At 35.4% G+C, this 27,807-nt stretch overlaps 1 protein-coding gene across 1 annotated transcript; it reads left to right on the forward strand.

Moving 5' to 3' along the window:
- The first annotated feature begins 2,495 nt into the window (after window positions 1-2,495).
- On the forward strand, window positions 2,496-27,553 carry LOC142344978 (uncharacterized). The gene is made up of 7 exons (XM_075397061.1): window positions 2,496-2,547; window positions 3,021-3,224; window positions 6,955-7,038; window positions 17,325-17,494; window positions 18,169-18,322; window positions 23,906-24,009; window positions 27,273-27,553. The coding sequence occupies exons 2-7, from the start codon at window positions 3,199-3,201 to the stop codon at window positions 27,551-27,553; spliced, it is 819 nt and encodes a 272-aa protein (XP_075253176.1). The 5' UTR covers window positions 2,496-2,547; window positions 3,021-3,198.
- Window positions 27,554-27,807: the final 254 nt, after the last annotated feature.

Genomic DNA, 27,807 nt, shown 5'->3' on the forward strand with positions numbered 1-27,807 from the left:
ATCTACCAGTAAATTTCTTTTTCAACCTTTTGCTTCGTGGAAAGAAGTCCGGATAAAAGGAAATCTAGGTAATTTTGCAAGCAAAGTCGAAATGGACGCTTGTCTGTATATTTTTATATAGAAGCCCATTATTATGTTTTTCATTTATTTCTTCCGAACGTCATTAGTTTAAAGAATTATATTCGATAAATATATCTGTAATGTTAAACATAAAACCTTGTCAATATCAGTCAAGACTGATTTAAAAAGTTGTAAAGACAAATTGATAGTTTTACGGAAAAAATGAATGTGTAACGGCTGCTCTCCTCGTGTTTCACAAAGAAAGTTTTAAACCGCCCAGTTCGTTCTGAGTGGTTACAAAATCTGTCCGGATACTTCGTTTATGCAGTTTGCTTTTGTAACTGTATATTCGTTCTGCTGTACTTACCGTTGCATTAACTACTTTAATTAACTTAGTTTTGGATTTTTTGTCAATTGAACTGGTCCACAGATCACACAATACGGGATCTCTATATGTTTACCAGTTCAATCTTTTTGATGAAACAAATCTCAGGCAAAAATTTTTGCCTGAGAAGTGTTATGAAAAATTGGTTTCTAACTTAATCCTAGGTGTGTGTGTTGCGATTTTTGCAGAGTTTTCACGAGTTGATGATTGGAAATCAGGACACAGAAAATTGAATTTACTGTTCGAGACGTTTTCGATACAAGACACAATATTTGATAGAATATTGCTCAAGACAAATTTTGGTATCAAGACACAGTAACAATTTAACAAATATACCGCTCAAGGGTTTGGTTTTGGCAAGACGCAGTAACAAATATACTGCTCAAGACTATACTATTTCAACAATTGTTTTGTTGAGTTTGTTTTCTAGCTTGAGTTGCGAGGCTGACAAAAATTGAAATTGTGAGTGCTTATTTTTATTCAGTTTGTTTACATTTTTTCTGCTTACGTGGCATACGCGGCTGTTTCTGATTTGCTATACAGTTTTCTCGCTAAGGGGATGGATAATCCAGATAAAAAGAACACAGTAATAGTTTTAACCCTACGCATTTATTTGGATCTGTTTTGAATCTGCGCTGAATTTACTACGCAAATTTGTTATTCCTTAACTCAGCTCCAACAGAATGCTAGTGTTATTATCACCAATTCATGATCTCGATATCTGCTGTAAGAAAACTTTGAAAACGCTCTTAAAAAGCAACCGGATTCGAAATTGATTTTGCTAGGTCTTGTCCTTATCGCAAACACTAGTTTTTTTATTAAACAAGAATGAAATGTTTGAACTTAAAAAAGCTGCTCGTGCTTCTCTTTCGTTAAGACAGGTGGCCAACAAGCAAACTTCTACATTGAAGAAAAAAAACTGTATCAATTATTAGACCGCTTCTGTTCGCTGTGAATGATTTTTGTTTCCACTATTGCTTTCCTTCGAACTGACATCAATTGTCCAGTTGAAGTAAGAGCGAGCACAATTGGACAGTTCGCGGAACAGTTGGCGTATTATTATATTGTTAACGTAATATTCAGCATTAATGGCCAGTTATAGCTTTAGTTTTGCTGCTTTAACGCATTCCAATTTCAAGCAAAACTGCACGTTCAGTTTACATTTTTCGTTGTACAAAGATTTCAATAGACCAAAACGGTTCTAGAGGCCGAGTGAAATCACCAATAACGAGTGTCAAAAGCAGCAGTCTCATGTGTTTAATTTAAAATGTTACATGCGTTAATATAGCTGCCCTACGAACAAAATTAAAGTGTTTAAAGTATGGTTACGTAACTCTGCAGAAGTCACTTCGAAATTCTGACTGAATATCTCGAACAGCATAGCGTTTCTCGATAAACGCCAGAAGTTCTCAGTGACTTCAAGCAGAGTCACGCAACCATTACTTCAGTTCTGCTCCTATTAAACAATGCAAAATTACGTACATCTCTAAAGTAGGAACACTCTAACGTGGACACTTTTTTGAAGTTTGATAAACAGTTTCACAAAGTCAAAAGCAGTGCTTTAATGAATATTACCACACGATTGTTATCGCCACCGAGAATTTATAAAACTCTGAGGCGAAGCCAAATGATAACTTCGAGGGCGATAACAACCGTGTGGTAATTTGTTAAATCAACACCTGTTGCGATCTTTTCAAAATTGAACGCAGTCAAAATTATACCATTGCAGCAGCAATTCAGACGTTAGACAAGTTTATCAAACTGTTCCCATCATCAGACTACGAGTTTATCACCATTCTTTTATCGCCACTGTTTAATTAGTAACAGTGGCGATAAAAGAGTGTGGTAAACTCTAATGAGTGTGGTAGTCTAATGCTGAAGTGTTTTTCCAATGTCGATCGGGCATTAAAACTTATTACACTGGCAGTTTTTTTAGCTACTATTATCGCAACAGGTGTTGATTAAAAGTTTACGAGCCTTCAATTGGTTCTTTTATTTTAACTATTTTTCTACTTCTCTTATAGTTATGATATAGGATAGAAATTGCTGATGAATCCATATACTTAACTTTGGAAAAGTACAATCTTGTAAAATAAAATCAGGTAACAAGGTATTGAACTAAACATGATGAACGCACTCGTTTACATAGTTTAACGCAATTAAAGTAATTTGAATCTAAATACTACGTCTAGAAATTACTTTGTGATGTTTTTGTGAATAGCGGAGCAGAAACTGGACAACTGAGGTTTATTTGAACTCCAATTGATATCAAAAGCGACACGCAACTCTCGATGAAGTAAAATTTTACATTGTTTTTGTGTCATTTTTTAAATCTCTTTCACATATTAGGGCATCATAGCATAATTACGCGTCACGGGGTAACATGACAAACGCCAACTATACAGTACTGACTTGCTCTGGTTAGACCCAAATCGAGTGCGCAGAACTCTTGGTAGCGGTGCCGAATTGAGTTTGACCAGAGGTCAATTTGGTATATGACCTCAAACTTGTTTGTGGCGTTCCTGAGTTCTACTATATTTACTCCCGTTAGCTCATCACTTTCCATCCTTTAAAGGAAAAACCAAGATGTGTCTGCGTTGTCTAAAACAGAGAAGTTCAAAATTTTACGTTTACTTTTTCAATTGATCCCAAATGGTGACAATTTATGTAGTGACTTCATACGTGATCTCGAGCGTTTATTTATGTATGTAAACAAGTGTAACTGTCATGGTGGGTGTGTGTGGTGATTGACAATGAGTTTACAAGGAAAAGGATCACTGTAAGTTGCAACCATCCTTCTGCTCTCACAGTTATAAATTAAATTTTGATTCTTGAGAAACTTGCAATTAGAATTATGGAACACATGATTGGTTTTTAGCACATTATGGAATTATGTTTTTTGAATATTACTTTTCCACAGAGAACTGTTTCAAATGACAAAGTAAAAGGACAAAAATTTGGTACAAAATAAACGGAACGGCATCACGGCAAAAATCCAAGTGCCAAACGTGCCCAATGTGTCAAAGATCACAAATAACCAACCATGCGTTTGCACATAATGTTCCGACCTCGCGCATCCACATTTTTGACATATCTGTCTACCAAAATGGGAAGAGACACAAGATTTTAATAATTCACATACTTCGGAAACAGGACAAGACAAGCAGCAATAGAAATCAACAACAAACACATTAATTAGGGACAAAACTGATTATTATTTTGTTGTTTAAAAACAAACATGAATAACCACGTCAAAATAGCATCAGATAAAACCTAAAGTTAACAAATCAATTTGTACGCCATTAGAAAGCAGGCTGGATCTGCTTTATTGAAGGTCAATTACAAGTCAGCAAAAAAAGGGATCAAAATGAGGCAACACTCAAAAATCTATCAAAAATTTGAAACCGTATATGTCACAACACCCATTAGCAGTCAACCAGAGAGAAAAAGAGGGAATCATATGCAAATCTTCAAGAATCCAAGTGGAAATCTGATTTTTCAAACTAGGTCATTAGAGTGCAAAAAAACATATACTAGCAAAAATTGAAACAACTTAAACCTAATTAAACCACACCTAGTTTAAACAATTGTAACCCCGTGATATTAAGCAAAAAGATTATATATTTCCACTGAAGCCTCTTTTGATCGTCAATGGGGCTTATTTTCAAAGATCTCTGTGAAGTGGCAACAAAAAAGCAATAACTATTGACCAGTATTAAACATTCGCAAAGATTTTACCAAAACACTTAGCGTCAGAGTCTCAAGCATGGGTTTAAATACAAAAACAAGAGAATAATTTTAAAACGTAAAAGAGACCTGCCAATATTTGTACCGGCCAACAATTTAATTTTTTGGAAAAACAAATGAAAAAAAATCCATAAAACCATAAAACATGAACTAAAAGTATACACAGATTCAATTTTACCTCCATAAAAAGCGATTGAGAGATTTGAGTTTGTCAGAGAATGACATAAGACAACATAAACATAAGACAAAAAGGGAAAGATCAATTCTGCCTTTTTTAACGAAAATCTTTTTGGTGTCTTATAATTTTTTGACCCAATTAAAAGACAACAAAAAATAGCAAATGCCCAGAACTCATTTAAAATTTCAAAAAAATTCAAAGCACAAAACCAGAGAGCCATTTTACAAAACATAAAACTGATATACAAACTGTGGTTGCCGTTAAATTGCCAATGCACTGTCATTAACGAGTCTAGTTTACTTGTTGAGAAAAAAAGAAAAATTCAGTAAGTTCATGATTTCACTAAATTTTTGGACATATTTGTCAAAGTCACATGAGCCATTCGGTATCAACAGAAAGCATTAGAGAGGCACATGTTTTTCTCTTTAAGAAGCCCATTGCAACGTTGGTTATTGAGACTAAATCTGAAAATTAGAACCGACAAAGGCTTGTAAAACTCGAGAAATATAAAAAATCAGGACAAGTTGTCCAACCCACTAAAACATCATTTTGTTGAAACTCAAAACCTACGTTTGATCATTGGACGCGTTTGACTCGTAAATAAAACCTCTTTTTAATTGAACTCCGAGAAAAAAGGTTTTTCCGTAATTGATATAAAAACAAAGAAAGCGATGAAAGATTTTAGTGCCAAATTTTAACCAAAAGTTGATTTATATACCAATTAAAACGCCTTTTTAAAAGTAGTTAGAATAAATTTTTCTGCTCTCAGAGCTAATGGTTTTTGGTGTTTTCCTTTTTACATTAGCGCAAACAAAAGCGTCTCTTCAATTTTGCTTCTCCTTGACTTCAAAACGTCAAAATATACTATGAACAGATCATAAAAAAACCGTCCGAATAAAACAAGATCGTAAAAATTCACTATGAGACCAAAACTAGACTTGTTGTCACTCAATTTGGAAAAAAATTTTTTTTGTCAAATATAAAAATGCATTTTGGATCAACATCATTTTGGATGAAATCAGACAAAGGCAGTATTCGAATTTCAGAACAATCTTTTATGATGCGGAAGTCAACAAATCCCGCGGCAAAGTTTATTGAGATTGTGTCAGCAGTTTTGCAGGTCTGTACTAGTGGCAAATTTGGACAAAGTGGGCTGAACTATCTCATTTGGTATCATTTTCATAAAAAAACTTTTTTTTTGGAGTTTTATCCAAAATAATAAAAATAGTGCAAAGTAATAAAAAATCCTCCATAATCCTTAATTGTAGAACAGATAACACTTTCGGGATCTCTTCTGTTTGTGCCCCTCCCCCAGTACGTCATGCTGCCCCCATTTACAGAGCACGTGTCATTACATGATAAATGATTACGTAAAAATATGGCACCTGCGTCAAATAATATGCACCCACTTAGCTTTGTTAACAATTTTAACATATTCCGAAATGACGAAATTTTGAGCAACAATTAAGGAAGATGTACCCAAAGTCAAGGGAAATCAGCCGCACAAAATTAAAATGTTCACGAGATTGAAATCTCGCTTACATCTCCTTAAAAAGTAACATAAAATTTAATTTAAATTTAAAATTCTACGCTTGAGTGGCATTTTATGACACCACTCAGAACTGTCTACAAGAAACTGTCAATATTGGTCAAAATTGATTGAACAAAAAAACAAACAATTTTGATCATAGCTAATGTGGGTACGGAATAATTATCTTTAATGTAATTATTGCTCTCAAGCGAAGTGTAAAAGAGTCTTGCTCGTCTTTTAATGCATTTTTGTAATCCCGGCTTTTGAACCGACCGAGTTTTGTCTGACTTTCAAACTTGCGTGATTTTTGATTTGTGACGCGATATAAACTAGTAAAACTCCAGGTTGGAAAATTGCAGAGCATACGTACTGAAACATACTGTAGGCGCTAGTTTTTTAACTGGACCTTTGTGAATTTTTGGATTACAAAATGTGAAATTGCTAACCTGGGGATTTTTTGTTTGGCATGCTAACTTCGTTTCAAGATGCTTGATGCATTTTTTTAAAAAAAATACGCCCTTCAGAAGCATAGAAACAATAAATTTAATTCACATCTGTCAAGTCAGTAAGTTTCACAATACAAGTTTCAAGTTAATTATCGAATTATTTAATTCTAATTGTACCAATGAATTAAAATTAGCATTAGTTCTAGCCGTGGAATCTGGCATGAGAAAAATGATAATTTAATATTATATTTAAAATTTCAATTATTTTCTTTGAACCAAATTTGAAATATTTTCATTATCTCATGCAGGACTTGATGAGATTAAGTAAGATATGATAAGAACTGTTTTTCTGCTTTTTTTCTTACTATTGTCTGATCTGTTATGTGGCATGCTTTTAGAAGTATGTTATACATCACAAATGTAAGAAAAAAGTTGTAATTCACGAATCAGTAGAAGGGATCAAAAATATTTTGTGTTTTTGCTCTGATGAGAATTGGTCTAGCTTTATTTAGAGAACGTTGTGAAGGTGTAAACTATCATTCATCAACGGTCATGATCTAATGGGGGAACGGTGACTTTTTGTTAGAATAAAGTTTACTTTTTGAAGACCTTCGAGTGGTGCCAGGGGGAGAGTCAGTTCAGGTGCAGGAGAATACACGATTGACGAAACAGCTGAAGATGTCAACTTGAGGTAGAACTTGCAACCAAAATTTTTCCATTCCAAAAAATTTTCTTCAAGTTCGAACCTTCTAAGGGGTAAAGTTGGTTTTTAATAAAGTTTGTATATTAACTATCATTATTCTATGTCGCCCCAAGTTTCCCTTTATAGTGTGAAAGATCATTGCCCTCAGCTTCTTTTTGAGTATTAATTTTATATTAAGACAAAAAAGAAGAAGGAAAGAAGAAAGAAAGAAAGAAACAAAGGCTCAGCAATATGTTAATTGACAGCACTAATTTTGTCAGACCCGCAAGAATGCCATAAACCATTTGTATTTACCCAACAGTAATTGACAAAAGCATGAACTGATTCTTTTAAAATTTAAACAAAAATGATTTTATAGCATTTCAGGTGAGCTCTTTTTATTGAAACATCAAACTTATTGCTGAAAGTCATTCATTTTCATTTTAACTTAAATATCCCTTTTCCAAACACACCAAAAAACCTCTTAATGATATTGTAACAGCTGCTTGTTTCCTTCGTTGGCAGAAACAAATTCTGTTCCGCCAAGTTTATTAAGCGTGAGTTATTTTTCTTCCGACTCAAATTTAATTTTTATTCACATTTTTTTCGGTAATTTTTTTCTGCCGAATTTTCCTCAATTTTACTAAAATTGCTAAAAGTGTCAGCAAAAGTGTTATTTGGTTTACATTTAGAGATAGAGGAGGGTTGCTGAAGGGTTTCATCCGAGTGATAAGACAAAATTTTTCCTATTTTTTTTTCGCAATTTCATACGGTTGCTATTTTTACTTTTATTTCCTATAAAAGCACGCTTGAATTAAAATCTCGCCCGTTTTTCGCTAATTTAACTATGTTTGAATCCAAAATGCATCTTTTATTTTAGATTTATTGGAATAAATTGTTCCCCAAACTATCTAATTGCAAAAATTTGGAACAAATATTGCTTTAGTTGGATCCACATCCATATCAGGACTAGCTTTGTTCTCTTCATCGATTCTAACAATAAAAATTAATTGGATTTTTTGGACTTTCAAACTGTTTTTTGTAAACTCTTTATGGTAAGTACCGTCACAAATGACTCCAAGTTAATTTTCATTGAACTCATATCCCATTTATTTGAAAATAAGTTCAACTGAACATAATATATAATAGATTTTCAGGATAAGCTCATTGTATTTGTTGATTTGCAAAGTTTTTTTATAAAATGAAAATGAATTCTTGTACTTTGCGTGCTTTGCCTGCATTTGTTTCTTGCAGTGTCCTGACTTTGTCTCATAGTCATTTGAATTGAATTGGTCTCATTATTTGTTACAAGAAAACTACACCATGCTTTCAGTTGATATCTAATGGCTCTAGAGATTTTGCATATATTTGTTTTCAGAGAGTATCAGCGAGCTTTAGAAACTTGGAACGTTTTATCTTACTTCTGTCAACTTATAGCTAAGTCTCAAAACCGCAAGCTCAACCATTTTTTGTTTTCAACATGCTTGCCCATTTTGAGGTTCTTTTTGTACACTTAACAAATAGTGACATTAATCGTTGTTTCAGCTGGCATTCAGGGATTTCATAATCAAACATATTTAAATTTGTTTGCATTTTTATCGAGTTTTGGTGGCTGCGACATCTTTTTTTCGAGCAAATTATTAGAATTTTTAATTTTAAATATTATTTTGTTGTCATTTTGCAGTTGTTCGACAAATTCAGCATAATGTATGATCTCAATACCTCCCTTTAGATATATAGTAGAACTGATTTAATGATTTGAGTTGATCGGAAATTGATTTAATGAAATTCAACTTGAATATTCTCAAACAAAAGTAAGAGCCCCTGAAAGTAGCCCTTTTTGTTCTTGACTTTTTCACCATTTAACTTGTTCTTTTTTTGATAGGTCTATCAACGTTTTGTTGAACCTTAAGTTTTCTTTATTTTTATTTATTTTGTTCATTTGCTTTTTTTGTCTCAAAATATTATTGGTTTCAACACTGCAGTTTCGTAAAAACGTTTGTAAATTTTGAGTTCCGTCTGTATTTGTATTTTTGTAGCCTTATGACCTGATCCCACTGGAAAGCAAGCCCAATTGGTTCCCCATGAAGTTGCAAGTTGATCTGTTTTTGTTTTTAGTTGAAAGATTCTGACTTTTATGATTTTCGGAAAAAAATGTTTTTAAAAAAATTAACGAAATTCTGACCTCTGTCACTTTTTATATTACTTCTGTCAATTTACAGCCAGTACCTTTAACGAAAGAATGCATACTTTTTCTAGCCAGCTGAGCTACCAACTTTAAAGTGTTTCATTTTCAATTTAAAGATTGTTGACTTTGTTTAGCTTTAGTTTTAAAGAAATGCAGTTTCTGGATATTTTCTCAATTTTGAGAATGGTTTTTGTTTCTTTGCGACAATATCGCACCAATAGGGAGGTCCCTTTGCCGCTGAAAGACTGCGCAATTGAACTTTTTTTACTTTTGTCAGCGAAATGCTTATCGTTTTAACCGCTGGCAAAGCATTTTCGTGTTAATTTTTTTGCGTTAAATTCTTGTTAAACTTTTTGTAGTCGTGTGAACTATTTTTGATATTAACAGGTGTCAGTTGCTTCATCAGGAGCTATATGGGACCAGGTCCCAACTCGTCCCTCAATTATATCTCAAGAAAAATAATTGTACCTTTTGAATTGTTTCGCTTGATAACTGATGGTGTTAATCACCTAGAAAACAATGGTTTTCAAAAATGCAAACTTATTTTTGAACTTCGCCCTTTCTGCTGTTTTTGTTGAAATGTTATGTTTTTTAAGGGCAGGTCTCATAACTTTATCATTGCAGCACAGTTCAATTTGTTTTTTTTTAAAGATTTTATCAGATAACATTTTGATTTTTGTTTAAAGATTGATTTTTCGATTTAATTAATGTTTGTTGTCATTTAACATTTAAGTTTGTCTTTAAGAGTTTGAAATTTAGGCTTGTCTCGAATTCTCAAAAATGACAGGTTTTACCGGCCATCTAATGCGCCTTTTTTAAAATTCAGTTAGCGGTTTGTTGAACAATACTGGAATTTTTGAAAGTTTTATATCTCTTCCTCATTGAGTAAAAAATTATATCAAAATGCAAATGAAAGGCATCGAAACTTTGTGTGCGAACGCATATTACCAGGCTTCCTTGTAATTTTTTCTATTCAAGCTGGGTTGTTAACCACTCAAGTTCATTAGGTTTAAAATTTCAATATACTATTCAATAGAAGCAATAGAAAAGTATATCTTGGCTGTACAATCGACTGGTCATAACCGAGTGCCGTTATAGTTGTCCAACTCACGGGGCACGTTTCAATTTGATCGCGTAATTTTTGGCAGTTATTTTTTTTAGGTCTCGTCGATTTTTTAATCAAAGTATTTAAATTCAACCAATCGTCTGTTTGTTGCTCAGTTAGGTAGCCCAATTGTAGGCAGCGCTGAACCTGATTTTAAATGCTTTGTATCGTGATTTGAAAACAAGGGCACTGTTTCCAACTAGTTGCTCTGAGAAGGTTGGGGCTTTCGAAGTTTTCCTTTTAAGTTCGAGAATTTCTCTAAACATACACCCTATATCGTTTGAATTCAAAAAAAAGTTGTGTTTCTCTACCCGATTTCTCGCGTAAAAAGAATCAAACAAAAAAAAGTCGATTTACACGAGACATCACAGAAATTTACACAATTGTCTCGGGGTTAACCTCAGTATTTCTCGTGTGATTCACAGGATAAATCATGTAAAATTCGCACAATTTCTCAACAACATAAATTTTCAACCACACAGTCGTGTGTTGTCAAACAATTTGCCGCGTGAAAACCACACGATTTTTTGTGTGAAAACGCATGAAAAATTGATTGAAAACACAACAAAAATTGCATGAATATTAGATGTTTATTGTGTGAATCACACGAAAAATCCTGCGGTTTAGCCCGAGTGAATCTTCTAAATTTACACAATTTTTCGTGTGAATCGGCCTGTTATTGTGTAATTATTTTTATGCGAGAAATCGGGTAAAAATACACGATGTTTAGGCAAACGTCACATGATTTTTCATGTATTATTTTTTCTATTCAGCAACCAAAAATTAGTTTACAAATCACTACAAATAAGAGACAGTGGTTAACTTTAAATACAAATTAAGGCTTTAGTTGTAAAACAGGGAATAGAAACAATTAATGGTACAAAACGGCTCGGGTTGGTCAAGGTTATGGCCCATCTGCAAAAACAAACTCTCCAAAAATTACAAACAGTATGCCTCAACTGGTCATTATTATGGCCCACTTCACCCCATTTGTCTGTATTATTTTTCTTCACTTCAAAGCATTAAAAAAGCAATTAAACGAACCTCGGTAATTTAGTCCAGATCTTGGATTACAAATAAGCAGTTGTCACAAACCATTGAAGTTGAAGTGATAGAGAGGCAACTTTAGGCTTTCTTTTCCGGAATGTTTGGTGAAGTTTGAGGGATTTTGTTCGAGCTATAAATTTTGCACAAAACGTTTCTTGTAACGATATTGACCGGCAAGGAAAAACTTGGGGTTCAAAACTATTGAGATTAACTTTTTTTCAGCTTTTAACCCATATTTTCATATTACACGAAAAATTGTGTGAAAAATTAACACACGAGTTATTTTTTCTCATGTGACAACATTCGACTTGCGTTTATCGCACAAAAAATCGTGTAATTCAATGCTCACACGAGAAAAAATTGTGTGATGCCAAACGAGACAAATTTAGAGTGTAAATGTTATGAAGTAACTGGAAGTATTGAGGCATAGAAAGGGAACGGTTTTCAGGTGAGACAAACTTTCTTATAGACCCAGAAAGGCTTGTAGAGCTGATAACCATTGTTGTGCAACTTAAAGAAGCTACTCAAAAGTATGAATAATTGTTTTCGGTTAGTTTAAGAAGAAAATCTGATTTGAAAACGACAGCTTCGATTTACTTTTCTTCAGTTTTCTGGACCTAGTAAACAACAACTGAGATAACAGGATTGGTAAGAGTATCATAAACGAAGTTAAACACAATTAACACTCAATAAATTTAGTATTGTGCCCATTTCAAATTAAACACAGGAAAACATGTTTACAATAAAACACACTTAGTGACAATCACCTAACAATAGAGAAAATTTTCGTGCATTTTCACAAACTAGATATAATTTTGGTCACAGCAATTACATATTTGTTGAAGAAGTGAACAAGCACAATGGTAAATTTCTACTTAAATCTCTTCACATGGTTCAATGGCTTCGCTGCTGTGAGCAGGAAGTACGAAGAAGTCAGCGGGTCACCACAAGTAAAAGATTTGAAAACAGAATGCGAGTTTCCAAGTTTCAATGAAACTAAAGTCTAATTAAATGCTTTTCTGAAATCTCGGCTCACGCAAGGCCGGACCTTTTTTCCAAAATGAAACAAATACGATTCTATGTGAACCACAGTAGCGAGCTTCAGCGCTGGCTGTTGAAAATCACTATCATTAGTTTCAGCAATGGCTGATCGTGCATTATTTGTGCTCACTTTTCACGTATTTCTCTCGGATCATTCTGTAGAACTTTTTTGTCATTGTCTGGTGCACCAAGCAGGAATAATTCGCTAACAAAGTTTATCACTAGAGCATCCTGATAATAGAAACAAGCAGAATTGCAGTAATAGCGTCCAAATCTATTTGTCCAAAATACTTTTGCTTTCGGGCTTTCCCAGGCTGAGGTCCTCGCTCAAAATGATCTATGAAAATACCCATCCAGACTATTTTTGCTCATGAAAATACCCAGGCAGACCAAAAATGCCTTTGATCCAGACCTTGACTCGTTCAAAATTTCGGTTCGTTCATGTGCTCGTTCAAAAACGCTTATGAAAATACACGTACAGACCAAAATGCGATATGATACAGACTTTGGCTCGTTCGATTTATGAAAATACTTAGAAAGACCGAAGAAGTTAAAGATCCAGACTTTGGCTCGTTCAATTTATGAAGAGACTCAAGCTGAGAAATACCGACAAAAGTGGCGTACGAAACGTCGATATTTGTCGGTTTTTGTTGGTTTCATCAGTTTTTCTTGTATGAAGCGTCGGTATTTGTCGGGTTTTGTCGGTTTCATCGGTTTTGCTTGTATGAGGCGTCGGTATTTGTCGGGTTTTGTCGGTTACATCGGTTTTGCTTGTATGAGGCGTCGGTATTTGTCGGTTTTTGTTGGTTTCATCGGTTTTTCTTGTATGAAGCGTCGGTATTTGTCGGGTTTTGTCGGTTTCATCGATTTTGCTTGTATGAGGCGTCGGTATTTGTCGGTTTTTGTTGGTTTCATCGGTTTTGCTTGTATGAAGCGTCGGTATTTGTCGGGTTTTGTTGGTTTCATCAGTTTTTCTTGTATGAAGCGTCGGTATTTGTCGGTTTTTGTTGGTTTCATCGGTTTTGCTTGTATGAAGCGTCGATATTTGTCGGTTTTTGTTGGTTTCATCAGTTTTTCTTGTATGAAGCGTCGGTATTTGTCGGGTTTTGTCGGTTTCATCGGTTTTGCTTGTATGAGGCGTCGGTATTTGTCGGGTTTTGTCGGTTACATCGGTTTTGCTTGTATGAGGCGTCGGTATTTGTCGGTTTTTGTTGGTTTCATCGGTTTTCCTTGTATGAAGCGTCGGTATTTGTCGGGTTTTGTCTGTTTCATCGATTTTGCTTGTATGAGGCGTCGGTATTTGTCGGGTTTTGTCAGTTTCATCGGTTTTGCTTGTATGAGGCGTCGGTATTTGTCGGTTTTTATTGGTTTCATCGGTTTTGCTTGTATGAGGCGTCGGTATTTGTCGGGTATTTGTCGGTTTCATCGGTTGTGCTTGTATGAAGCGTCGGTATTTGTCGGGTTTTGTTGGTTTCATCAGTTTTTCTTGTATGAAGCGTCGGTATTTGTCGGGTTTTGTCGGTTTCATCGGTTTTGCTTGTATGAAGCGTCGATATTTGTCGGTTTTTGTTGGTTTCATCGGTTTTGCTTGTATGAAGCGTCAGTATTTGTCGGTTTTTGTTGGTTTCATCGGTTTTGCTTGTATGAAGCGTCGGTATTTGTCGGGTTTTGTTGGTTTCATCAGTTTTTCTTGTATGAAGCGTCGGTATTTGTCGGGTTTTGTCGGTTTCATCGGTTTTGCTTGTATGAAGCGTCGGTATTTGTCGGTTTTTGTTGGTTTCATCGGTTTTGCTTGTATGAAGCGTCGATATTTGTCGGTTTTTGTTGGTTTCATCAGTTTTTCTTGTATGAAGCGTCGGTATTTGTCGGGTTTTGTCGGTTTCATCGGTTTTGCTTGTATGAGGCGTCGGTATTTGTCGGGTTTTGTCGGTTACATCGGTTTTGCTTGTATGAGGCGTCGGTATTTGTCGGTTTTTGTTGGTTTCATCGGTTTTCCTTGTATGAAGCGTCGGTATTTGTCGGGTTTTGTCTGTTTCATCGATTTTGCTTGTATGAGGCGTCGGTATTTGTCGGGTTTTGTCAGTTTCATCGGTTTTGCTTGTATGAGGCGTCGGTATTTGTCGGTTTTTATTGGTTTCATCGGTTTTGCTTGTATGAGGCGTCGGTATTTGTCGGGTATTTGTCGGTTTCATCGGTTTTGCTTGTATGAGGCGTCGGTAATTGTCGGGTTTTGTCGGTTTCATCGGTTTTGCTTGTATGAGGCGTCGGTATTTGTCGGTTTTTGTTGGTTTCATCGGTTTTGCTTGTATGAAGCGTCGGTATTTGTCGGGTTTTGTTGGTTTCATCGGTTTTGCTTGTATGAAGCGTCGGTATTTGTCGGTTTTTGTTGGTTTCATCGGTTTTGCTTGTATGAAGCCTCGGTATTTGTCGGGTTTTGTTGGTTTCATCAGTTTTTCTTGTATGAAGCGTCGGTATTTGTCGGGTTTTGTCGGTTTCATCGGTTTTGCTTGTATGAAGCGTCGGTATTTGTCGGTTTTTGTTGGTTTCATCGGTTTTGCTTGTATGAAGTGTCGATATTTGTCGGTTTTTGTTGGTTTCATCAGTTTTTCTTGTATGAAGCGTCGGTATTTGTCGGGTTTTGTCGGTTTCATCGGTTTTGCTTGTATGAGGCGTCGGTATTTGTCGGGTTTTGTCGGTTACATCGGTTTTGCTTGTATGAGGCGTCGGTATTTGTCGGTTTATGTTGGTTTCATCGGTTTTCCTTGTATGAAGCGTCGGTATTTGTCGGGTTTTGTCGGTTTCATCGATTTTGCTTGTATGAGGCGTCGGTATTTGTCGGGTTTTGTCAGTTTCATCGGTTTTGCTTGTATGAGGCGTCGGTATTTGTCGGTTTTTATTGGTTTCATCGGTTTTGCTTGTATGAGGCGTCGGTATTTGTCGGGTATTTGTCGGTTTCATCGGTTTTGCTTGTATGAGGCGTCGGTAATTGTCGGGTTTTGTCGGTTTCATCGGTTTTGCTTGTATGAGGCGTCGGTATTTGTCGGTTTTTGTTGGCTTCATCGGTTTTGCTTGTATGAAGCGTCGGTATTTGTCGGGTTTTGTTGGTTTCATCGGTTTTGCTTGTATGAAACGTCGGTTTTTGTCGGTTTTGTTAAAAAAACGGTATTGTTTTGAGAAGCGTCGGATTAATCGGAATTGCCAGTTTCATGCTGCATGGAATTGCTACATGTATCAATATCGTAAAAACGTCACAATAAGTAGTAAATACAGAAAATTCAATGGGTCCAGAACAGCATAGGATCCCAAATTAATCCGATTAAAACTGAGGACAGAGGATACAAATCTTTTATTTCATTGCACCCCGTGTTTTAAATGTTTGTGTTCAACTGTAATCTGAATTGTTTCTGAACTGAAATGTCCCCCACGCATTCATTCTTTCATTCAACTTAGGCACTAAGGGCAGGGTTTATTTTCAATTTAGGTGCCATTTTTTTGTTTTTAGTAAAAAGATGTTGAATTTACCTGTAAGGCACTACATTTTCTAATATGTTTGACCGTGAGCGTATGAGCAACATTGAGTAGTTAAAGTAGCGTATGAGCTTTTTGTTTCGTTCTAACTTTTTGATGACAGCATTGCAACGTAATCGAGTGCCTTAAGATCAAATAGCAGATTTTTTTTTAAAATTCAAAATCCCTGTTTCTGACAAAAAGGAAGTGTTTGTTTGTGATCTTGAATTCTCCTTATGAAAATTGAGATTCACAAATGCATTTTATAGTGAGCACGAAAATAAATTATGTTGGCTAAATTTTAAGTGTTGATTTCACCTGCTAATATCGGTTTGCTGTTGTCATGATCAATTGATATAAAACAATTGCTCAATTGTAGTAACTACTTATTCTACTGACACAAAGAATTGAGATAGCTTCCGAAAGCAGCAGCAGCAGGAATGATGTACTGATTTTTCACCCTCAATTACTGCAAATGCTTATTTCGGGAGAGATATTTTATTTATCTCTTGAAAGCCATAATCTACTTTGTTCGAATTTAATCACCAAACAGCTGAAAGGGATTATTATTTTTCCTTATAAAGTAATATTTGCTCAAAGTAGAGAAAATAATTACTTTTTCGTCTGTAGAAGTATCCTAGACGCAAGACACCTAATAATTCAGCATTTTCAAATGGAAATCAGAGAAAAAAATGAAAAGTAATGTCCAACACAGAACCCTAAATGGTAAAATCGAACTGTAATACAAATGTAGCTCCTATTTCTTCACACATGGTAAAATGTACATTTTATTTAGCTGTTGGTCTTCTATTGTGTGCCTCACAACAACTTTTTTCCTGAGTTTTCAGCAGCTTCTATCCGCTGCCGGAGGGTTCTAGCTCTACAGATTTTGTGGCACTTAATAAATTTGATTTGAATTTTTAACCGTTAAAATTTGACATTTAACAAAGCCGGGTTCACGATCAGGGGTATCAAGACGCTAATTAGTCATGAATCGGCAACAACTCGTTCACGATTAGACATAGGGGCCTGGACATAAAATAAGAGCTCACCACATCCTCTTCTATCTTCTGTGATAATCTATCTACCTGGTATGTAAATTAACCCGTTAGTTCCCGATAACTGTCAGAGGCCCTTTATCACGCAGAGTATAATACCATCCAGACTAAATTACCGCTGAAAATAGAGATTTAATTGGCACGACTTTGTAAAATGATTTTTTCACATCTAAAAGCGTATCAATCAGCATGTCCGTGTGCTCAATTAACCGCATGATTGCGTTTGTGCTGTGGTCGTATTAGTCCCGTTCAATAATCGTCTAAATTAGCTTGTTTTACCGGCATCTGAACTGTAAAGTACAATTTGCCGGACAGAATAATGTGACAATTGATGTTGCTGGTGTTTCAGTCTGGACATTTCGAGTGGAGATGCAAGTGACTCCTTAACAGACCCAGAGATCCTATTGGATGACTTGGCCAGGAGGTACAGGTGCAAGAAGAACATGTACAGAAGGGCATCCGAGTGCTACTTCAACCTCAACTCTTTCGTCTTCTTCTTCCCTATTCTTCTACTCACAGGTATGTGGTCATAACTTCTGCGAACTTTTGCACAATGGCATAGATATTTTGCAACAATGCAAAATGCGCCGAGCTGAGTTTCGAGCAGCGGGTATATAGTACTGGTAGATTTTTACATCAAAACCTTATGCAGTTAGAGCGCTGCTTTTATTTTCTTATTACAAAACGTAGGATAGATCGAATTCAGTTTAGAACAGGCTGTTTTTCTCGACAATTCTCTTTCTGAATATAGATTCGGGAACATCTTTCATGCTGAACACACCTGAATCGGAAATTCGTATAATTCTGAAAAATTCTGTAATCACATTTGAGCATGAGGGAGAGCCTACAATATTTACAATATTTATTCATTGTAATTGCTCTGATTCTAATAGTACATATTATACTGGTGTAGGCAAGTGACTTTATTTCGTCTAAGACGTCAAGTAGATACAAATTTTGCAGTCAAGTCGTGTAGATTCAAAAGGCCTGGCAAGATTCGTTCTTTCAAGAGTCCGGATCTTGTACCTTGAAATATGAACGTTAAATGCAAAACTTTGCAAGATCTGACAAGATAGCCGTTGGAAATTGACCGGCGTCGTCCATATAGGGTTCAAAACAGGCAAGCTTGAACAACAAAACTGAACGTCAATAAGTCGATGCGTTTTTAGTGGATTCGTTGATAATAATTTTAGGTGTAGCGACTGTGTTGACGCACATAGCAACAGTGATGGACAGTAGAAGATCGGAAGCGGACAAGAATGCTGCAGATGTGAGGACTTTCGCCATTACTGTTTCCTGCCTCAGCGGAGTTTGTCTCATCTGGCACTCGTTTCAAATGCGACTCAGGTACATCAGCGCTTTTTGTTTATTTAATATGTATTTGAATCATGTTCATCACCATGGTTGGGGTGTCAGAATTAAGCAACTTATGATCAGTCCCTTTCCAGACTTTGTAACAAAAATGCGGATCTCTGTGCGACCGTAGCCGTCTCTGATCAGACAATGTGGGACCAAAGCACACTCTAGTCAGACAGTACCAGACCAAAGCAGCTTCTGAACAGACAATGTCAGACTAAAACAGTTTCTGATCAGACAATGTCAGACCAAAGCAGCTTCTGACCAGACTTTCCTTGATGGTGCCCAGGAAATATAAAATAAAGGGGACCGGAATTTGATATCAGCTGGACCCCTTGGTTGTGATCAGACCCATCGGACTTTAGATGAGTCGGACTCTGATCAGAACGCTGCATTGTTGTTGCCTCTTAGCAGAGCCAACATCTCTCAGGAAAAACAAAAAAAATGAAAAAATATTGCGTTCGAAATCGTTCCTGATTAGACTCAGTTGCGTTGGAAATGCTCAAAGATCCAAAGGCTTCGACCGCACGATTATCGACTATCGTGCGCTTGCACCGTTTGCGATTAAATCCCTTTGGGCTCGAACCGTCCATGATCAGACCCAGTTGGGCTTGAAGCCGTTAATGGTCAGACTTAAGCGCGCACGAAACCGGTTCTGATCATACTTAAGTGCGCTCAAAATAGCTTCATCAGAGAATGATTTTAACTATGAAAAAATCTACTAATACTGCCATAATATGCTCTTTTCATAAAATTAGACATCTGCAGTAATATTTTCAGCTAAGGAAAAGGCCAATTCTGTGAGTACTGCCAATGGAAAAATTGATGATTTTAAGCAGATTAAAAAATTAAGCAGCTTTCCATGTTGTTAAATTTAGGCAGTGTTACACGAAAAACATTTTGATCTGCAGTTATTCAAACTTTTTTGTAAATGGGACTTAGACTTTTTACCAACTTGAACCACGGCTTGGATTATTCCATATCCTCTACATGCGCTTCTGATCAACACGCTGCTTTATTTTTGCCTCTTGGCAGAACACAAATATCTCAGTCAAACGATTACAAAAAATTGAATCAAATACATCAATCAGACATCAAATCAGACAATCCCAGACAGAAGTGACCTCTGATCATACCAAAATGAGACCATTGTCCTGAAATTTGTGAGCGCGAACTGATTCATAAACCCCGTAATTTTGGTCTGGAACCACAGCGGTTGGTTTCTATGGTTATTTGCGGTATTCTGAATTTTTGGAAAATCAGTTCTTCTTCTAGAGTTGAACCAAATCTATATGTTTCTCAACATTGTCGCAACTAATAAAATAAAAGTAAAAAAATCTCCATGTTTTATTTGGTTGTCGTTTTTTGCAAAAATTTCCCATATGACTAATTTGAGCTGATTTAAAAGTTTAGTTAAGAGCAATACTGGGTTTTATCAAATTAAGGTAGTCGAACAGAGAGTTGAGCGAAGAATTATAATGAAGAAATTCAAAGCAGAAGTGTTATTTTTCCCGCTTATTACAGATTGATAGCTGGAAAACGTAGACAATTTTTCTTGCCCCAATGTGCGATTAAGATAAACTGCTTTGATATTAACTATTGCAACTATGAGTAAACATCACTTAGAAGAAATGGAAAATTTTTTGATGAACTGCTTTGGATTAAGTATATTTTTGCATGCAAGTAGAGATTTAGTCAAAAATTGATTTGTTTATGCATTAAGGCAACGCTCAGGACTGTTTTGGCTGCAAGAACAACATTATGCTCAAAAATTGAAATCTGTTTTTGTTCTCATTTGTCATTTTTTGCCCTTTTAGTACCGACCATAAGCTATACCAGCACAAGTTTTTTTTCAGCCAATATTGGCCAATCAATATTCTCTGCAGATGCAAAACTAATATAATTGAAAAACAAATAAAAAATGAAATAATTTTTAGATAAAATCTTTTATCATTTTCATTTTCAAGCTCAAGGTTTTTAAATTTTTCTTTTCCCCTCCTATATGTTGACTAAATTTTCTTCACTAGACTATCGTTTTTACTATTCATTATATATAAAGGTTAAAATGAAGTTCCGATGTTCCAATTTAACCTCCTCAAAATTATTTTATTTTCGATTATACTCCATTGACAGATGTTTCGGAAGACAGAACAGAGGTTTGGTGAACTAAATTGAGAAACAATTTCTGAAAATGCACAATTAGTGTTCTCCTATTTATTTCTTATCATTTCAAAGTGCATAAATTCTGAATCTAGTGATATGTTTTGATGCGAGTTGGGAAATGAGAAAAAAAATCAAGATATTTTAAACTTTCAAATGTTTTTATAGACAGCTTCAAATTGATGTTGTTTGAAATTATAGTCTTGAAAGTAACTTTTTTAAATTAAGAGAATCTATTATTTGCTTCAGGTGTTGAACTTGAGTACAAAAAGCCGTGAAAGTATAGATGAGCTAAGAAAGACCAAAAACTGATTTTGCATTGAACGAGAGGAAAAATGTATTAATCAAATTGTAAAAATTGCTCAAAGAATAACTGAAAATGTATTCTGCTAATGTAATTTTTTTTAATCTTTTGAGTTTGCTTCCAAAAGTTATATTCAAATGTAACCTTGAAACGGAAAAACAAGTTTCGAAACCTTTCTAGTTTTATTTTTGTTTATAATTAAGACCTCGCGGTCTCAATTTTCGCCCTCAACCCTCATTTTCGCCCTCAACTTCTTTATAGTCGTAATTGTATTTTTTGGTGATAATTGACAAATATCTCAGTCCCCCCCCTCAATAAACCCAGTCCCCCGCCCTCCTCAATCCCCCAGTCCACGACTCCTGCAACTGGAGAACTCTCATGTCGCCCAGCCCTCCCAACCTTATCCCCCCTCATACTTGACTACCCCCAACAACACACACACACACACACACACTCGCTCATCCCCTAAAGCTAGCACCCCTTAGCCCAGCTGGCTACTACAGAAGCCAACAACTCTCTGGTCGTTTGAGAACAATTTGCCAGATATTAGTAGGTTATGATTCTCAATCTCCCTAAGTGTGAGATAAACTAAAAAGTTGATAGTGCGAAGAGGTAATTATGCCAACTCTTGGCCCCAATCAGTTGAAAAATTCCTTTTGATCAAGTATTTCGAATACAAAACTTAATGGGATTTTATCTAAATTCATTGATCTTTTTAGAAATGTTTCTTAGAACTTGCTGACGTACAATCTGTCTTTTTTTGTACAGCATTGATTGAGCACATCAGTGATCAATACAAATCCCCAAATCGGGCATAATTCACCGATTTGAGCAAGTGCATTGCACACGCAATCTTAATACATTCGTTCGTTCTGTGGGGAACACTTACTTTTGCTAAATTGGCTTGCGTTGGAATATTTTGAGGAAATTAAGTAAAGGAAACGGAGAAAAGTTTGGAAGTTTTTGAGCTTCATTTTTGTGAAAATTTGAGACTAATTTTGTTTTCGCGGTTTTATTTTTGCCCTCAACATCTTTATAGTTGTGTTTTCAGTGCTAAGTGCCGAAGATCTTGTGTTAATTGGGATTTTTTCATATTTGTATTCAGACATCGTTTCCTAGTAAACACACAAACAAAATGTCTAATTATTTCTAATTTATACAAAGTATTTTTACAAAAGAAACTGTAGCACAATAATTTTTTCAGCAGAGTGAACTGAGCTAGTGGAAGAAATTCTGGTGCAACAGTTTTCATTATTAAAGTCCACGATTTGCGTAATTAGAACATACAAACTCCGTAATTGGATTCCACAATTTGCCTAATTAGATTCCATAATTTGCCTAATTACCGTCCAATTTGCATGATCAGTGTTATCCCAAACAACCTCACCAAAATTGTTTGTGGAAAGCACAGACGGATTAGTGTTATTGTAGTTCAATTTTCCGTACATGAAATCCGCAGTCTTATAATAAGAGCGAATTTGAACTAAATTAAGGGGGCTGTTTTAACCAGTAATGCAAAACAGTTTATTTTTATTACGCTCAAATGAACGTTTGGCTGTTATTAGAGAATTAGAATTGAGGATTACTGAAAAAATCTATTAGATAAACTCTTCTAAATTTTTAATCACAAAAAGCATGAGCTTATTTTACCTGATTGTCACTTAAGGAATTTTTATGAACTCAATTATCAGGTTTCGCCTCACACATAGATCCTATCACAAGTGATTACTCGTTGTGGGTTGCCGAATTTGACATACTTTTTGACTTTGTATCTAAAAAATTGTAATCAATTTTCTCATGTTTTTTTAAATAATTCTTGTTAAAACGCTATTTTACGAAGTTGAAAGGACAATTTTATGTTTTAAATTGTGTTGCATATTGTGTAGCAAACTGCTGCTATTGTTCCAACAAGATGCCACTACTACTCTCTTGAAAGTAGCAGACCAAGGATTTTTTGATTTCGTACTTTGTCTACTGTTTGTTTGGAGCATTTTTTGATAATGCACATTACCAATGCCTAGTAATAAATAATGATTTCAATAATGTTTCTTCAAAAATGCCATTTCTTCGGTGATTTTTACCTTTTTTAATCATTTTCAATTGTAGGTGGTCGATTAGAAACGGCTTATGCCTATAAATATTTGTATAATGAGTTTGAAATTGTAGCCCCTTCCGTCCAACCACCAAAATTGTCCCGATCAGACCATTTCGAACGCATGTGCGCTCACTTTGACTCGGGAGTCTGATCAGAAGTACTTTCGAGCGCAGGTGGGTCTGATCAGGAAGACGGGTCTTTTCGAGCGCACAGAAACTGTATAGTACACTTGAGTTTGATCAGAGACGAATTCGAACGCAGGTAGGTCAAATCAGGAAAGCAGGTATGTTCGATTGCATAGAAACTGTCGAGCTCGCTTGAGTCTGATCAGGGGCATATTCGAACGCACTTCGAGCGCACACAAGCTGTCGAGCACCGTTGCGTTTGATCAGAGGCACTTTCGGTCTGGGATGGTCTGATCTGGACGATTTCAAGCGCACACCTCAGCCTGGGTTAACGTTTTTAAAGCAGTTGGTTCGCTTGACTTAAAATATTTTTTAATTTGACTTAAAACAAATTTTGATTGACCGCGTACTCCATTGGAACCACGCTCTGTGAACAGCGGAACAATTAAGTATTTACACCACAACAGTTATATTATGTCAATGGTTTGAATTTCTTATTAAAAAAGATGGCAGGCTTAACAATTTCTATTTTTTTTTGTAAAAGCACATTTGACCGAGCAGAGTTTTCTCTTATAGTCACCGCTTCTCGGGAAGTCTGATTTGACATTGTCTGAGAGTGAGTCAAATCTTGATCTCATTTTGAAGGATTCAAGTACGAGCAAGTATGGCAGTGGTCATTATTTTTTGGTTGGGTTCAATCACGGCAGATTTTTTTGTCGGAATCACTAACGCCGACCACAACCAGGGAAAAAATGAATTGAATAAGCTTCATGGGGTAATTTCAAATAGGGTTAAAGTTTTTTTATGATAGATCAGAAGACAGAAAGAAGGAAAATGCAAAGAATTTACGCATGATAAGTTGAACACTTTTGAGCGTTGATGTGTTTTAGGTGGGTTGAGAAGACGAGTCTGGCGGAGAGTGCAATGAAGAACTACCGATCCCTACTTCTTCTCATTGACCATCTCAGACTCCTCCTTAGAGTACAGCAACACCGTGAGTAGTAGAACCCACAAACACAGACACCACAATTAAATGCTTAACTATTAATCTTCCATAATTCAACTCGACAAAAATTATGATTAGTATCCTGCACCGCATTGTTTACTTTTAAAGAACTTGTTGATGTCAAATTTCATTTAACAGAACCGTCGTGAGCATTTGACAAAAAAATTTTAAGTTTATTTTTTGAAGGCATTATATTGTGAAGTTCTTCAAAGGTGTAAAACCTTTTCCCGAGGTCTATATAACACATCAAACTTTTTAGCTATCACGCTGTAGTTAATGATATTCCCATCATGGATATTGCAGAACTTGGAACCAAAATTGATTGCCAGTAGCATCGAAGAGATAGGGAGGTTTTTGGTGATCTCATCAAAATTTCTTTCGACTTGTAAGCTTCAGGATAATCTGAACCAAATATTAGAAAATTAAAACCAATTTTGAGCTTATTTTGTCGGTTGACTTTTTATGGGCACATTTAGCAGTCTTGATGCCCTTCGTCTAATTTTAATAGTATTCTGTTATTGTTTGGTTTCAAAATTAGTTTTCCTAGTGGTTGTGGTGACTTTTTTGTTTGATTCAGGATGATTGAAGTCAATTATAAAAGCTAAATAGGTCCTGTTTTCAAACGTTTCGTGAAGAATCATCCTTTTCAGTCGTAAATTATAATGTTAAGGCAATTGATACTAAGATAGGGCAATTCTTAGAAAAAAAATATTTTTCCGGAGTTCTTTTTCTGAGGAGGAGAGACACTAAAATTTATGAAGAGATTTTGTAAAAAAAATATGTTGTTTGGTTTGTTATCAACTCTCGTTCATATAAATTACGATGCAGAAGTATGCCCCAAAAACTTCCACCTTAGTAAAATTGGCTCGAAAATTAGATACACGAAATTAGGAGACATCCTTCGTTTCTTATTTTTCGCAAAAGGGGTTCCGCCAATTTTGCTAAGTAAAAGAATTTTGGTGCGAAAAGTAGGTAACAAATCTTGTAGCACGTTTCCGCTCAATTTAGGTATCTCTTATTCGTGCGCATTTTGAGCATGCAATAGGCACTTTAATAAAGATTTAATTAAAGCTTTCAATGCTTTAAAGTGCTTTAAATACATGCAACCACAAAAACTGTTTTTTTTTCCGAAAAATCCCTCGCACATCAAAGGCTTTGTATATCAATGCGGGACTGGCCGAGTTTAATAAGTAGTAATAAATAGTACTAATAAGTAGTAATAAGTAGTAATAAAGTACTATAAGTAGTAATAAAGTAGTAATAAAGTACTACTAATAGTAATAAATTAGGCTTAATTAAATAAGTAGTAATTAAGTTAAGCTTAATTGCGGCTTATATGCGAAATCGAGCTACATTGCGTGCAAAAAATCGACAGATAAATGGAGCGGATGTGTGATACAACTCGCGCGAAAAATAGTTTAGTAAGTTTGTACTTGTATTTCGTGACAAAAATTAGGACACTTTTGCAAACACTGGATACGATATTCCCTTTCATTTTGCCGGTTTCTGCTAAAGTAGCTATTTTCCGCAATATTGCTCCACTTTCAATGTATCAACATAGTAAAAACGAACACGAGATACACGCATCGGGCATATCTGCCCGTGACGATTTGGTAATACTTCTGCATCTTAATGTAGCATCAGATATAAAACCTCTCCGATTAAGAACATTGAAAAAGTAAGATTATTACTACGACACATTGGATATTTGACGTTGAGAAAAATCAAAAGAGAAAGATCATTTTTCTCTGCTTTTCTTTTGTCATCCTTAATTGATTATAAAGAGTAGTGGAAAAGAGCAGCAAAGAAAAGTAGTCTCGTTTCCTTTAAATTGGTATAATTTATGCATTTTTTTTATCGCAATGAGAGATAAACATATTAAAACGATAGTCCTCGCAGCTGACCAAAAACTCGGCTTCACATAGGAGTATGATAACTCCCTCTGCGGTGACAACAACCCTTCGTTGATATTCATTTTATTCATTAGCGTACACTTTCATTGGTTTTCACTGTAGGCACATTCCTATTGTTTCGTTTATTAATTGATACGCATTTTTCAATAAAAATTTAAATAAAGTGTACGATGTGTTGCGTATAGTTGTTTTTTGGTTGCAGATGGTAAACATTTTGAAAAAATGTTTGTCTTCTCTTCCATTTTTTTCTAATTTTGTTAGTATTTATCGTTTTTAATTGCTCTCAAACGAAGTTAGTAGCACTTATATTGTTCCTATTGGTCTTTTATTATGCGATCTTTCGCTTGACCGATTTTTCGTCTGACTTATTTGACTTTTTGTTCTTAAAACAGGATAAACCTGTAACGCCCAGCGGGCATTAAGTTCTATGAGAGCTATTAGTCTCCAAGCATGAGATTCACAGAAAGTGTTTTGCAGACTTGTACTTATGGTGTGAAGGGCGGCTTTTAGAAGTTCTCGAAAAAGTAGTTCTCGAAAAACGATTGGTTTTGCGGAGTGTAATTTTTTTGCTCTAAATTTAAAGTAGATTGAGAAAATGGCCTTTGAAGAAAAATTTGCTTTCTCACTAGTGGTTTTTTTTGTTCAAATGCGGCATTTTAACATTGTTTTTTAATGTTTTTTCGATTTTTTTGGATGTGATTTTTTCTTCAAAATTGTTTTCCTCATCCAATCATTGTCCATTCCAGTTTTTTCTTTCTTAAATTTGTTAATGCCCAATTCTTTGAGTAGTATGTCAAGACTTGCCTTGTTATATTTTTTTACTTCGTCGGTCATAAATTTGCTTCGCTTTACCTCATTTTGCCACTTTTTTCGACAATTTGCGTGAAATCTTTTTGACTTCTCTAGGCTTGCTTCATTCTCGGCCCATTCTACTCAACGTTATTTTAAGCACCATTTGCTCAGCAAAGCAACAAATAGGAACAGATTTAGTATTGAAAAACAAAATCAAAATAGGAACGGTTTAAACATTTAAAGCCAATTTTGGATGCCCGCTACTGAAACTTTGCTCATATAAGTCTTATTTACTATCCCCTTTCTGGTATTGACACGAACCCCCCTATCCTCTCGTTAAATAACAAGAGTATGTTTAACAATAAAAAGCAATCAAATTAGTGGATCTTTTCCACTAATAGGGGATCTTTTCCATTTGTGCCCCCAGCTTAGTGAGTACATATTATTTGCACCCCCCAGACGCACGTGCCGCATTTTTACATAATGAATTACTATGTAATGGCAAGTGCTCTGTACCTGAGGGCGCACTGGAGTAATGAATTTCAGCAAGAAGCACAGCTGGAATTCTGACGGTAGTTAAAAGTTGCTACGAGGAAGAACAGAAGGTGTTGAAGAATGACGCATCAGTGCCTGCTTGTGTGTACAGAGACTACAGAAATGAGAAATTTGCTAGCGGGGATCAGGACATCTTGGCACCTCGGGATCCGTCCTCTGCATCCAGTGATACAGACGGTGGAAGCTCGAAAGGAGACGAAGCAAAAAAAGCTAGTTTTCGAAAAGGAGATGAACAGAAGACATCAAAGAAATCTGCAGATGGTATGTTATGAATTTGAGGCCTCGATTTGATCCGAGGAAAGTGCAGTTTTCACCTTTGACATCTTCCTTTTTATGCTCTGTTTTAACGCATATTATTCCATCATCCAGATTAAATTGCCAAAAAACCAAGTGTGCTCTGACTAAAAAAAGAACACTTTATTAACCATAACAGTCATAACAAGTAACAGAGGGTCTAACAATTGTTATAATACTGCCTGGAGTGTGGTTATTTATTTTAGTACATAAGTGTAATTAAATTAAATTT

Source organism: Convolutriloba macropyga, chromosome 8 (genome assembly GCF_964194025.1).
Source record: "Convolutriloba macropyga chromosome 8, txConMacr16.3, whole genome shotgun sequence".
Classification (NCBI taxonomy): Eukaryota; Metazoa; Xenacoelomorpha; order Acoela; family Convolutidae; genus Convolutriloba; species Convolutriloba macropyga.